The sequence below is a fragment of the Phycodurus eques genome, chromosome 11 (assembly GCF_024500275.1).
Source record: "Phycodurus eques isolate BA_2022a chromosome 11, UOR_Pequ_1.1, whole genome shotgun sequence".
In the NCBI taxonomy this organism is placed as follows: Eukaryota; Metazoa; Chordata; class Actinopteri; order Syngnathiformes; family Syngnathidae; genus Phycodurus; species Phycodurus eques.
In genome coordinates this window covers 27,909,226-27,923,155 of record NC_084535.1, presented here as the reverse complement: position 1 = coordinate 27,923,155, position 13,930 = coordinate 27,909,226, and the positions used below count along the sequence as shown (strand labels likewise).

The 13,930-nt window shown below is 45.9% G+C and overlaps 1 protein-coding gene across 6 annotated transcripts in view; it reads left to right on the top strand.

Annotated features, from left to right (window-relative positions):
- Positions 1 to 13,930, top strand: part of hspa12a (heat shock protein 12A) — a 46,243-nt gene that overhangs the window by 29,232 nt on the left and 3,081 nt on the right. For 2 of the 6 annotated variants that reach the window (XM_061690516.1, XM_061690515.1), the window contains exons 7-12: positions 184 to 355; positions 469 to 483; positions 10,260 to 10,349; positions 11,399 to 11,503; positions 11,584 to 11,842; positions 13,759 to 13,862. In XM_061690516.1, the coding sequence (XP_061546500.1) occupies positions 184 to 355; positions 469 to 483; positions 10,260 to 10,349; positions 11,399 to 11,503; positions 11,584 to 11,842; positions 13,759 to 13,862 (745 nt within the window). The remainder of the gene's footprint in view (positions 1 to 183; positions 356 to 468; positions 484 to 10,259; positions 10,350 to 11,398; positions 11,504 to 11,583; positions 11,843 to 13,758; positions 13,863 to 13,930) is intronic. The other 4 variants (XM_061690518.1, XM_061690517.1, XM_061690519.1 and 1 more) reach the window with 3 other exon arrangements.

Here is a 13,930-nt window from a genome sequence, read left to right as displayed (position 1 = left end):
ATGTGGGATTAGTCCACCGTGCCGCCGTGAAAATCAGTGTTGTTTGAAATAGACCAGTATGATTAGTTATCACGTTACGTGTGTACCTAATTAGGTGACGGTGTGTTTAACAAACTAACCCAAATTCAGATTAATATGTTTTATTTGATTATTAAAACTATTCTGTCTTTTGCCGTTATGTAGTCTGGTCTGGTGTCCCGTGACAACCCGGAGCAACTCATCATTGCTCTGGAACCTGAGGCGGCATCAATCTACTGCCGTAAGCTCCGCCTCCACCAGATGGTGGACTTGAGTAGCCAGACCACTCAGAATGGCTTCAGTCCCACAGACAATGTTGGAAGTACAATGACCCAAGGTAATAACCATTAAACTGTAATTTAAGATCACAAAAACATTTCTCTTGACTGTGACATTCATATTTTTACATAAAAAATGTATTTTTTCTGCTGTATGTTGATTCTCCTGAAGCCTCTCCAGGCCATGGTAATAAAACCTTTATTTTACATATAGACCGATGCATGCCAATTAAGTACATATTTTCTTTACACAGAACGGATCATATTTGACTTACCGTAATTTCTCGTGTATAATGCGCATTCCCCCCCCCCCCCAAAATGTCAAAATTTAAATAAAATTAAATGTGTTTTGGCTGACCCTTCATGTTTTCTTTAAAGAATTGTACCCATCTTACAAATTCTCCCCGGGTAATCAAACATATGAGCACAACTGTGTGTTTTCTTTTACTAAATAAAAGTAGGGCTGTGAATTTCAAAAGAAGAGCAAGTAAATAAAAAGAAATTATTACGTTTTCAAATGAAGTGCTTAATTTCAGAATAATTATTTGGAAAAACGAAGAAAATACAGATTAAGCTTCATGTTTTGATCATATGGGTAGAAGCAAAATCATGCATTGTAAAAATGCATTCTTCATAGGTAGATGGGGTTTCCAGAATTTTGAGGTCAACATTGGGAGTGCGTATTATACACGGGTGCGCATTGTACACGGGAAATTACGGTAATGTTGCCCAAAATGCTCTCCCGGATCAGGTCTGTGTTTAGTTACAAATCAGGGGTTATTTCTCAACAGCAATGAAATACTAGGACTAGAAAACAGTCAATATGGTTTATTATCTTTTGCTACCACATGCCTGCATAGAATGTATTCAGTCTCATTTTGATCTGAATCAATCTGGCTAACATAGGGGTAGAGGGATATTCTTAAAAAAAGTATATTTACATGAGCAAAAGTTAGATAATGCATGTTGCCTTGCATGACATAGGCTTTACATTTTTCACTCATAATATTATTGGTAATCGAATGCAAGAACTAATAAACCAGCTTCATCATTGAATAGGCAGCAGCCAACAAGTCTTTTAAGTGAACTTGGGTTATATTTGTCTGATGTTTTTTGTGTTTTGTTATATATATATATATATATATATAACAAAATATATATATATATATATAATATATATATATATATATATATATATATATATATATATGTATATATATATATATATATATACATATATATATACAACTCCAATTCCAATGAAGTTGGGACGTTGTGTTAAACATAAATAAAAACAGAATACATTAATTCATTCATTTTCTGCCTATCCCAGCTGTCATCGGGCAGAAGGCGGGGTACACCCTGAACTGATTGCCAGCCAATCGCAGGGCACATACAAACAAACAACCATACGCACTCACATTCACACCTACGGGCAATTTAGAGTCTCCAATTAATGCATGTTTTTGGGATGTGGGAGGAAACCGAGTGCCCGGAGAAAACCCACGCAGGCACGGTGAGAACATGCAAACTCCACACACGCGGGACCGGGGATAGAACCCCGGTCCTCAGAACTGTGAGGCTGACGCTCTAACCAGTCGGCCACCGTTCGACCTATATTTAATGGAATACACTACAAAGACAAGATATTTAATGTTCAAACTGATAAACTTTATTGTTTTTAGCAAATAATCATTAACTTAGAATTTTTTATGGCTGCAACACATTCCCAAAAAGCTGGGACAGGGTTGTGTTTACCACTGTGTTACATCACCTTTTCTTTTAACAACATTCAATAAACGTTTGGGAACTGAGGACACCAATTGTTGAAGCTTTGTAGGTGGAATTCTTTCCCATTCTTGCTTGACGTACAGCTTCAGCTGTTCAACAGTCCGGGGTCTCCATTGTCGTATTTTACGCTTCATCATGCGCCACACATTTTCAATGGGAGACAGGTCTGGACTGCAGACAGGCCAGTCTACTACCTCCACTCTTTTACTACGAAGCCACACTGTTGTAACACATGCAGAATGTAGTTTGGCATTGTCTTGCTGAAATAAGCGGGGGCGTCCATGAAAAAGACGTTGCTTGGATGGCAGCATATGTTTCTCAAAAACCTGTATGTACCTTTCAGCATCTATGGTGCCTTTACACATTCACAGATCAGAATCAGAATCAGAATCAGAATCATCTTTATTTGCCAAGTATGTCCAAAACACACAAGGAATTTGTCTCCGGTAGTTGGAGCCGCTCTAGTACAACAAACAGTCAATTTACAGAACACTTTGGGGACATAAAGACATTGACAAAAAACAATTGTGCAAAAAGATGCAGAGTCCTCTAGCGCTTAGAGCAGTTCGAACGACTAATATTGCAATGACCATTGTGCAAAGGGCGCTGAGACTTCAAGGAGTGTATGCGGTTTAAAGTGACGAGTAGTGCGATCATCTGGGACAATGTCGGTTGTGCAAATGTTGCAGATACTCCTCAATCAGTGTGCAAATGGAGCAGATGCTACTCTGGCATGAGTGGCCAGTATATGCAAATAGTGCAGCATGGCGAGACAACTACAGTGAGTGCACAAGTAATAAATAATTGGCCCCACAGAAATGTGACAACGAACTCAAGTCAAAAAATTGCCAGCTTGTTGTAATGGAATTATAGGTTAGGTGTTTAAGAAGTTGATCGCAAGAGGGAAGAAGCTGTTGGAATGTCTACTAGTTCTAGTTTGCGTTGATCGGTAGCGCCTACCTGAGGGAAGGAGCTGGAAGAGCTGGTGACCGGGGTGCAGACGGTCCGAGAGGATTTTGCACGCCCTTGTCTTAGTTCTGGCAGCGTGCAAGTCCTCAATGGTGGGTAGGGGGGTACCGACAATCCTTTCAGCAGTTTTGATTGTCCGTTGCAGTCGGAGTTTGTCCTTTTTTGTAGCAGCACCAAACCAGACTGTGATGGAAGAACACAGGACCGATTCGATGACCGCTGTGTAGAACTGTCTCAGCAGCTCCGGTGGCAGGCCGTGCTTTCTCAGAAGCCGCAGGAAGTACATCCTCTGCTGGGCCTTTTTGAGGACGGAGTTGATGTTGTTCGCCCACTTCAGGTCCTGAGAGATTGTAATTCCCAGGAACTTGAAGGTCTCGACGGTTGACACAAGGCAGCTGGACAACGTGAGGGGCAGCTGTGGCGAAGGATGCCTCCTGAAGTCCACGATCATCTCTACCGTCTTGAGCGTGTTCAGCTCCAGGTTGTGTCGCCCGCACCACAGCTCCAGCCGCTCCGCTTCCTGTCGATATGCAGACTCGTCACCGTCCTTGATGAGGCCGATGACAGTGGTGTCATCTGCAAACTTCAGGAGCTTGACAGTCGGGTTCGCTGAGGTGCAGTCGTTCGTGTAGAGAGAGAAGAGCAGCGGAGAGAGGACACAACCTTGGGGCGCCCCAGTGCTGATGCTGCGTGTGGATGAGGTGGCCTCCCCCAGCCTGACCTGCTGTGTCCTGCCCGTCAGAAAGCTGTAAATCCACTGGCAGATGGCAGGTGAGACGCTGAGCTGGAGAAGCTTGGTTGAAAGGAGTTCAGGGATGATGGTGTTGAACGCTGAGCTGAAGTCCACGAACAGGATCCTCGCGTAGGTCCCTGCACTGTTGAGGTGTTCTAGGATGAAGTGCAGTCCCATGTTGACTGCATCATCCGCAGACCTGTTCGCTTGGTAGGCAAACTGCAGGGGGTCCAGCAGGGGACCTGTGACACTCTTGAGGTGGTCCAGCACGAGACGTTCAAAGGACTTCATGACCACAGATGTCAAAGCGACAGGCCTGTAGTCATTCAGACTAGAGATTGCAGGTTTCTTGGGGACTGGAATGATGGTGGAGCGTTTGAAGCAGGATGGAACTTCGCACATTTCCAAAGATCTGTTAAAGATCTGAGTGAAGACTGGAGCGAGCTGGTCCGCGCAGACTTTGAGGCAGGATGGGGACACATGGTCCGGTCCTGTTGCTTTGTTAATCTTCTGTTGTTTGAAGATGCGTCTCACATCCTGTTCATGGATGGTTAACGCAGAAGTCAGAGGTGTGGTTGTGGTCGCGGGTGCGGCCGGGTGGGTGTGTGGAGTGAAACTGTCCTTTTCAAATCTGCAATAGAAGGTATTCAAGTCGTTGGCTAGTGTGCTATTGTTCTCAGCTTGGGGGGATCGTCGCTTGTAATTAGTCAGCGATTGGAATGCATGCCAGACTGATTTCGAGTCGTTCGCGCTAAACTGTTTTTCCAACTTTGCTGCATAGATCCTCTTTGCAATGTTAATTTCTTTAGTAAGCTGGTTTCTAGCTCGATTATACAGGGCCCTGTCCCCGCTCTGATATGCATCTTCCTTAGCTTGGCGAAGCTGCTTAAGTTTAGCAGTGAACCACGGCTTGTTGTTGTTGAATGTCCGAAATGATTTTGTTGGTACACAAACCTCTTCACAGAAACTGATATAGGATGTGACAGTGTCCGTATATTCATCCAGGCTGCCAGCTGAATTTTCAAAGACACTCCAGTCTGTGCAGTCTAAACAGCTTTGAAGTTCCATCTTGGCTTCATTGGTCCACTTTTTGACTGTTTTCACTGTAGGCTTCGCACATTTAAGTTCTTGCTTGTACGTCGGTATTAAGTGAATTAAGCAGTGATCAGACGAGCCCAGGGCTGCACGAGGTATAGCACGGTATGCGTTTTTTACCGTAGTGTAGCAGTGGTCTAAAGTATTATTTTCCCTGGTAGGACAGTCGATGTGCTGCTTGTATTTAGGGAGTTCGTGGTTGAGTTTAGCTTTGTTAAAGTCCCCGAGAATAATGAGGGGTGAGTCAGGGTGTTTTTTTTCAATTTCGTTGACTTGTTCGGCGAGCGTTAGCAATGCGGCGTTCGTGTTAGCTTGCGGTGTGATATAGACTCCAGCCAGTATAAACGATGCAAACTCACGTGGCGCGTAAAATGGTTTACAGTTCAGAAACAGCGACTCCAAATGCGGGCTGCAGTGTGTGCTGAGCACCGTGACGTCCGTACACCATTTTTCGTTTATATGGAGGCATATCCCGCCGCCCTTTGTTTTTCCCGATGATTCCATGTCGCGGTCCGCTCGATGAATGTTGAAGCCGGGAAGCGTGACGGCGCCATCGGGTACAGCGTCGCAAAGCCAGGTCTCCGTGAGGCACATGGCCGCGGAACGTCCGAAGTCTTTACTGGTCTTTAACAGAAGATGAAGCTCGTCCATTTTGTTGGGTAGGGAGCGTACATTCGCGAGGTGGATCGACGGGAACGCCAATCTGTGTCCTCTCTTGCGGAGTTTCACCTGAATTCCGGCTCGTTTTCCTCTGTGGCGCCGCTTCCGCATCCATGCGCCGAAAACCACGGACGCCGCTCCGGTGAGTAACTCGGGGAAAAAACTGAGCGGATTTTCGAAAGTTGGTGATAGAAAGTCCGGAGTAGCCTCCTTGATGGTTAGCAGGTCTCCCCTTGTGTAAGTGAGTCGTGTAAGGTCTCCAAAGACGGACGAAAAACACAAAAACAAAGACAATACTAGAGAGCGCGTTACCGAGGCGGCCACACTGGTAGGCGCCATCTTACATTCTTACATTCTTACACATCTTACAGATGTGTAAGTTACCCATACCATTGGCATTAACACAGCCCCATGCCATCACAGATGCTGGCTTTTGAACTTTGCGCCCGGAGGACACGATGTCCACAATTTCCCAAAACAATTTGAAATGCGGACTCGTCGGACCACAGAACACTTTTCCACTTTGCATCAGTCCATCTTAGATGAGCTCAGGCCCAGAGAAGCCGGCGGCGTTTCTGGGTGTTGTTGATAAATGGCTTTTGCTTTGCACAGTACAGTTTTAAGTTGCACATAGGATCCATGTGGTGGTATCCTTTACACATTGATGTCGGCTTTTGATGCAGTGCCGCCTGAGGGATCGAAGGTCACGGGCATTCAATGTTGGTTTTCGGCCTTACATGCAGTGATTTCTCCAGATTCTCTGAACCTTTTGATGATATTATGGGCCGTAGATGATGAAATCCCTCACTTCCTTGCAATTGTACGTTAAGGAACATTGTCCTTAAACTGTTCAACTATTTTCTCGCGCACTTGTTCACAAAGAGGTGAACCTCGCCCCATCTTTGCTTGTGAATGACTGAGCAATTCAGGGAAGCTCCTTTTCTACCCAATCGTGGCACCCACCTGTTCCCAATGAGCCTGTTCACCTGTGGGATGTTCCCAACAGGTGTTTGATGAGCATTCCACAACTTTCTCAGTCTTTTTTGCCACCTGTCCCAGCTTTTTTAGAACGTGTTTCAGCCATAAAATTCGCAGTTAATGATTATTTGCTAAAAACAATCAAGTTTGTCAGTTTGAACATTAACTATCTTGTCTTTGTAGTGTATTCAATTAAATATAGGTTGAACATGATTTGCAAATCATTGTATTTTGTTTTTATTTATGTTTAACACAACGCCCCAACTTCATTGGAATTGGGCTTGTACGATACAAAGGCTGCACTGTATAATGCAAAATAGCAAACACAAATCTCTCATATCAGATGGCACTCAAACGAGTTTTGTTTGATCAAAATACACAAAGGATAAAGAACAGTACACTTAACTTTCGCTCATAATACTCTGGTTGAAATAACTTTGGGGCGGATATGTCTCATGTAAATGAGCCACTGGTCACCTCACCCACCTAGAGAATCCCGAGTATGGCTTTCATTTCGACCGAGGTCGTAGCGACTCGGCGAGCGCCTACTTGTTCTCAAACACTGCAGAGTCCTTATGCTGACAATAATTATTTGTATGCTACCAGTAGCTAATGCTAGTTTGTGGTTGCACCACATTTCTGCTTCCCTTTTGACTTTGGCTTGATAGTGCTTCTGTATAGTTGCTTGAAAATGGCGGATCTTCATCCAGCCTTTCTGTCAACTCATCGGTGGCAGAAATGTGTGTGTGTGGTTTTTTTTTTTTTGGTGGTGGGAGTAGGGGTTATTATGTAAATTAGCCACACTGTCACAATCCTGCAAAATTCAGAACGGGTACAAGCAGTTCAAAGTACATTTTCCATTATGTGTCCCTTATAAGAAGACAGCGTTTTACTTTTAAGTAGTATTGCCCAAAATAAAGTCCGAAATACACACTCTATTTGGAGAGAAGATGTGTCTACGCAATGAATGTCTGTTTATGTCAGTATCACACTCTTGTTTTTGCTCCCATATTACATGAGCTGGAGTCAAAGATCTCAGATTTTTTGTACACAAAAGGCTTATTTCTCTCAAATATTGTTCACTAATATGTGTAACTCTGTATTAGTGAGCGTTTCTCCTTTGCCATTTCAAAAAGCTGCATGATTATTGCACAGGTGTTCCTTGGGCTGCCCACAGTAAGAGTCCGTCACATAGAATGCGCAGTTTTATCACAGCACAGATGTCACAAGTCTCGAAGGATCATGCAGTTGGCATGATGACTGCAGGAATGTGTACCAGAACTGTTGCCCCTGAATCGAATTCAAATTCATTTCTCCACCATAACCTGTCCCCAAAGGCATCCATCTATCCATTGTCTTCCGTTTATCCGAGGTCGGGTCGCGGGGGAAGTAGCTTCAGCAGGGAAGCGTAGACTTCCCTCACCACAGCCACGTCCTCCAGCTCTTCCGAGGGGATCCCGAGGCATTCCCAGGCAAGCTGAGAGACGTAGTCTCTCCAGCGTATCCTGGGTCGTCTCCGGGGGCTCCTCCCGGCGGGACGTGCCCGAAACACCTCTAACCAGGGAGGCGTCCAGGAGGCATCCTAAACAGATGCCCGAGCCACCTCATCTGTCTCATCTCAATGCGGAGGAGCAGCGGCTCGACTTTGAGCCCCTGTCGAATGACCGAGCTTCTCACCCTATCTCTAAGAGAGAGCCCGGACACCCTGTGGAGGAAACTCTTTTCGGCCGCTTGTATTCGGGTTCTTGTTCTTTCGGTCACGACCCACAGCTCGTGACCATAGGTGAGGGTAGGAACGTAGATCGACCGGTAAATAAAGCGCTTCGACTTTCGGCTTACCTCCTTTACCACAACGGTCCAATACAAAGTCTGCATCACTGCAGCTGCGCCTAGAAATTCTGGCCATAAAAGTTAGGAACAGAATCGGTGACAAAGGGCAGTCTTGGGGGAGTCTAACCCTCACCGGAAACGAGTCTGACTTACTGCCGGCAATGCGTACCAAACTCTGACACCGGTCGTACAGGGACCGAACAGCCCGTATCAGGGGGTTCGGTACCCCATAGTCCTGAAGCACCCCCCACAGGACTACACGAGGAACACGCTGGAACGCCTTCACCAAGTCCACAAAACACTTGTAGACTGGTTGGGCGAACTCCCATGCACCCTTGAAGACCCTGCCTAGGGTGAAGAGCTGGTCCACTGTTCCCCGGCCACGACCAAAACCACACTGCTCCTCCTGAATCTGAGATTTGACTTCCCGATGGACCGTCCTCTCCAGCACCCTTGACTAGACCTAACCAGGGAGGTTGAGGAGTGTGATCCCCCTGTAGTTGGAATACACCCTCCGATCCTCCTTCTTAAAAAGGGGGACCACCACCCTAGTCTGCCAATCCAGAGGCACTGTCCGCGATGTCCACGTGATGTTGCAAAGGCATGTCAACCAGGACAGTCCTACAACTTTCGGAACTCCGGGCGAATCTCATCCACCCCCGGGGCCTTGCCACCGAGGCGCTTTTTAACCACCTCGGTGACCTCAACCCCAGAGTTAGGAGAGCCTGCCTCAGAGACCCCACACTCTGCTTCCTCATGGGAAGGTGTGTCGGTGGAATTGAGGAGGTCTCCGAAGTATTCTCCGCACCGACTCACAACGTCCCGAGTTGACGTCAGCAGTGCGCCATCCCCACTATACACAGTGTTGATGGTGCACTGCTTCCCCCTCATGAGACGCCGGATGGTGGACCAGAATTTCCTCGAAGACGTCCGGAAGTCGTTCTCCATGGCCTCACCGAACTCCTCTCATGTCCGAGTTTTTGCTTCAGCGACCACCAAAGCTGCATTCCGCTTGGCTAGCTGCCTCAGGAGTCCCACAGGCCAAAAAGGCCGGCTAGGACTCCTTCTTCAGCTTGATGGCATCCCTTACCGTTGGTGTCCACCAACGGGTTCGGGGATTGCCGCCACAACAAACACTGACTACCTTACGGCCACATCCCCGGTCGGCCGCCTCGGCAATGGAGGCGCAGAACATGGTCCATTCGGACTTAATGTCCCCCGCCCGGACGTGGGTGAAGTTCTGCCGGAGGTGGAATTTGAAACTCCTTCTGACGGGGGTTCCCAGCAGACCTTCAGCATACGTTTGGGCCTGCCGCATCGGACCGGCATCTTCCCCCACCATCGGAGCCAACTCACCACCAGGTGGTGATCAGTTGAGAGCTCCGCCCCCCCCTTCACCCGAGTGTCCAAGACACGCGGCCGCAAGTCCGATGACACGACCACAAAGTCAATCATCGAACTGCGACCTTGGGTGTCCTGGTGCCAAGTGCACGTGTGGACACCCTCGAACATGGTGTTCGTTCCGGACGAGCCGTGGTGAGCACAGAAGTCCAATAACAGAACACTTGGACAATAATCACAGTCTAATCAGCATCTTACTATGCCACACCTGTAAAGTGGATGGATTATCTCTGCAAAGGAGAAGTGACCTTTTGTCTGCATCCAAAGTCTTAGATCTTTGAGTTCAGCTTCTGAAAAATGGTAGCCAAAACAGAATAGTTTGGGTTTCTGTTTTTCTTCAGTTATATTCAGTGTTTTATTGTGTTCTTCTTTTTTTTTTTTTTGAATGAAGATGATGTGTTTTATGTGCATCCGACCACCTTGCCTTTCACACTATGAGCTTCATAAAGCAGAGCTTTGCATTCCTTAACACACTCACTAAAACTCTTTTTCTCGTTAACAACCAGCCAACAAGGAGCATGTTCGTCGCAACCGTCAAAGTCGCACCTTTCTGGTGGAAAATGTCATAGGGGAGCTTTGGTCGGAGCTGGAAGAAGGTAGCGTTTCTTTTTACCTGCCTGTCATTCTTTCCTTCTGCTTCTGCTCGAGAGTAACTGGTCTTGCTGTTTCGCCTGCAGCGGTCTGACCTTTAATTACACATTCATCCAGTAAAGTTTGGAATGCAATTGCGAACGTATTCAGCAATGTGTATTTCTCCGATGCTCTGAAAAGTGAACTACTGCAAAGGCAAAATGCGACGACTACTTCGAGAGCAACGGCGTCACTGTATTTTGCAACAGTGATATCTGAGAATAAAATCAGAGACCCTACAAAGGCTGCAAGATTCATGCAGGTTGATGAAATAATTTACAGCAAAATGAATTGGGAAAAGAAAACGACTGTTTTACAATAATCGATTCTGTCAATTGGTGATTAACAGCTTTTGTAAGATGAAATCTCCAAAACAAATGAGCGATTTTTCGTAGCGCTACCCTTTTTAAAATGTGACTTTGGTTAGGTTTTCTCTGTCACATCCAAACTGACAATGGCGTGTGATATTGTCAATTCACAATTTGACACTAACCTTCAACATTATGTCTGATGTTTCATTGCTGAACCTGATGTCCATGCAAACTGAGTTAAAAGTTAAGCCATAAACAATCTGGGTTTGGTCTGAGTGGGCATGATTGGAGCGGCAGCGTTACAAGGACTCACCTCCAACCTTCTTCGAGAACATTCTGGAAAGCAGCAGAGTAGGGATGGAAGGCACAGTTCAGTGGCGTTTTTACCAAGCACTAAATTTCACTTTGTTATGGTTTCTGTGACCATTAAGTCATTTGTTGTGATTGCAAAAAAGAGATGTTGGAGAGCACAAGAACAAACTTTCTTTTCTGAAACCAAAACCGCCACATCAAGAAACGTAAATGTGCCGATGCTTTCTATTGTAGCCCTGAGAACTATATACTGTGTTGGATTCCTCATACTGGAAAAGGGCAAGCCCGATCGGGGTTTATGTAGCATTCCGAACTGTGTCGCGGCATTCGACCGAACTGTGCCTCTTGGTGGTAGCCAGAAACGCAATATTTACATGAAACCTTTTATACAGGTGACCGTTATGTGGTAGTGGACTGTGGCGGAGGGACAGTGGACCTAACTGTGCATCAGATCCGTCTCCCAGAAGGACATCTGAAGGAGCTTTACAAGGCTTCTGGTAACATGTAGCATCTGTTTAGTTTTTTTGTTTTCAATCAATCAATCAGCTCATTCATTTTTATTTTTTCATTCATCTAGGCGGACCCTACGGCTCTCTTGGGATCGACTATGAATTTGAGAAGCTGCTGTGTCAGATCTTTGGTCAGGATTTCATCGACCAGTTCAAAATCAAGCGGCCGGCCGCTTGGGTGGACCTCATGATCGCCTTTGAATCGCGGAAGCGGGCAGCGGCCCCGGGCAGGGCCAACCCCCTAAATATTAACTTGCCCTTCTCGTTCATCGACTACTACAAGAAGTTCAGGGGCCACAGCGTTGAACACGCCCTGCGCAAAAGCAAGTGAGTATGCCAAGAGCAGTGGTTCCCAACCTTCGAGCCGAGGCAAAAATGCCACAGCGCCGCCGCAAAAAATATACAGCGGTTGCCTCGAGATACGAATTTTATTTGTCCCTCGGCCGGGCCCATAACTCAATACGCTCACTGAATGGAAATGCCATTAATCCATCCTTCCCAGCCCCCTGAAAAATAAACAACAAAGCAGACCGAATAGAACAGGAAACATGAACAAAAAACACCTTAAGATACAAAAGTTTTCATCATAAAAAAAAACAATAGAGAAGCCCCAAGCAAGGCATTAACCCAACAAGCCCACCTGAGACCAAGAGGATTATTATTATATTATTGTATTTTATTATCCTTTATTCAAACATACATTCATGACATAATTACTGCAATTTCAGGTTCCTCGCCTGTGCGGAGTTTGCATGTTCCCCCCGTGCCTGCGTGGCTTTTCTGCCGGCACTCCGGTTTCCTCCCACATCCCAAAAACATGCGTGCTAGGTTCATTGAAGACTCTAAATTGTTTATTCCCTCATTTTTTCCCACGCCGTGGAATTTTACCACGACAATTGCATATACTGGCCACTCATGCCAGAGTAGCATCTGCTCCATTTGCACACCGATTGAGGAGTATCTGTAACATTTGCACAACCAACATTGTCCCAGATGATCGCACTACTCGTCACTTTAAACCGCATACACTCCATGAAGTCTCGGCGCCCTTTGCACAATGGTCATTGCACCGGACTATTGCAATATTAGTCGTTCGAACTGCTCTAAGTGCTAGAGGACTCTGCATCTTTTTGCACAATTGTTTTTTGTCAATGTCTTGATGTCCCCAAAGTGTTCTGTAAATTGACTGTCTGTTGTACTAGAGCGGCTCCAACTACCGGAGACAAATTCCTTGTGTGTTTTGGACATACTTGGCAAATAAAGATGATTCTGATTCTGATTCTGATTCGGAATTGGCGTAAAAAGTGCAGCACCTACCCGATTTGTTGTTAGTGGAGTGCAGACAAACGGGAGATGGACTCAAACACAGGCAAGGCAAGGCAAAGACTGCAGGGGTAATCTCATAAATGTTTTTTTTTTAACGCAAACAGAGGTACTTAACTGTATTAAAAATAATAATAATAATAATAATAATAATTCAAAAGTCCCCAAAACTGAGAAATGACCCCCCCCCCCAAAAAAAACCACTGGACACCACAGACGACGAGCGGCATGATGTAACAAAAGAAAAATACACGAGACACAAGGCACAGAAACAGGGAACTGAATACACACAGACGGCCTAGACGGCAAGGCGCCACTTGACAAGACGCGAGTGGACGGGTAGACCTGATTGGGTTCCGTGAACCGATGAGACGAGGTGGACGCGGACAACAAGCGGACGGGAAAATCAAAACAGATTGAAGGCGAAAATTGGCATTAATGCAATGGCACACGTGGGATTATTGGAGGGGGAAAAAAAGGTTTTTATTTCGTATCTCATTCATGAATGACTCGGCCGCCCGCTTGTTTGAAAAATTCAAGGTCGCCCTTGAGCGCAAAACGGTTTGCCCGCCCCAAGGTCCGTACTAATATTTTCTATGAAGTCTATTTTCATTTGCTCCCGTCGGAACTACGAAAGGGTTGTTTTCCTTTCAATGTGACAGCAAATATCTTTTTGCAACTTTGGATGACTGACGCAAAGGCTGACGGGGCGAATCGTGTCGCTTGGAACGAATCCAACGCAATTCCAGCTGGAACCCTCGTCCAGTTCCGTAGTCTCTTTCGAGCAACTGGTCATAAAAGTTAACTCAAAGATGCGCAAATGGAGGATTATTTCGAGCATTCTCTTCTGATGGGATCATCTCATCTGATACTATTAAAACGCTTCATCATTTAACAGTGTGGAACTCCTTTCTCTCTAGTGTGGATTTTGTTAAATGGTCCTCGCAGGGGATGCTGAGGATGAGCGCCGATGCTATGAATTCCCTTTTCAAGCCCACCGTCGACCATATCATTCAGCACCTCGGTAAGACACACGCATTGCACCGTATCTTCGTCTGAAACAAATGGAATTCTGCTGCTTCTGTTTGCGGC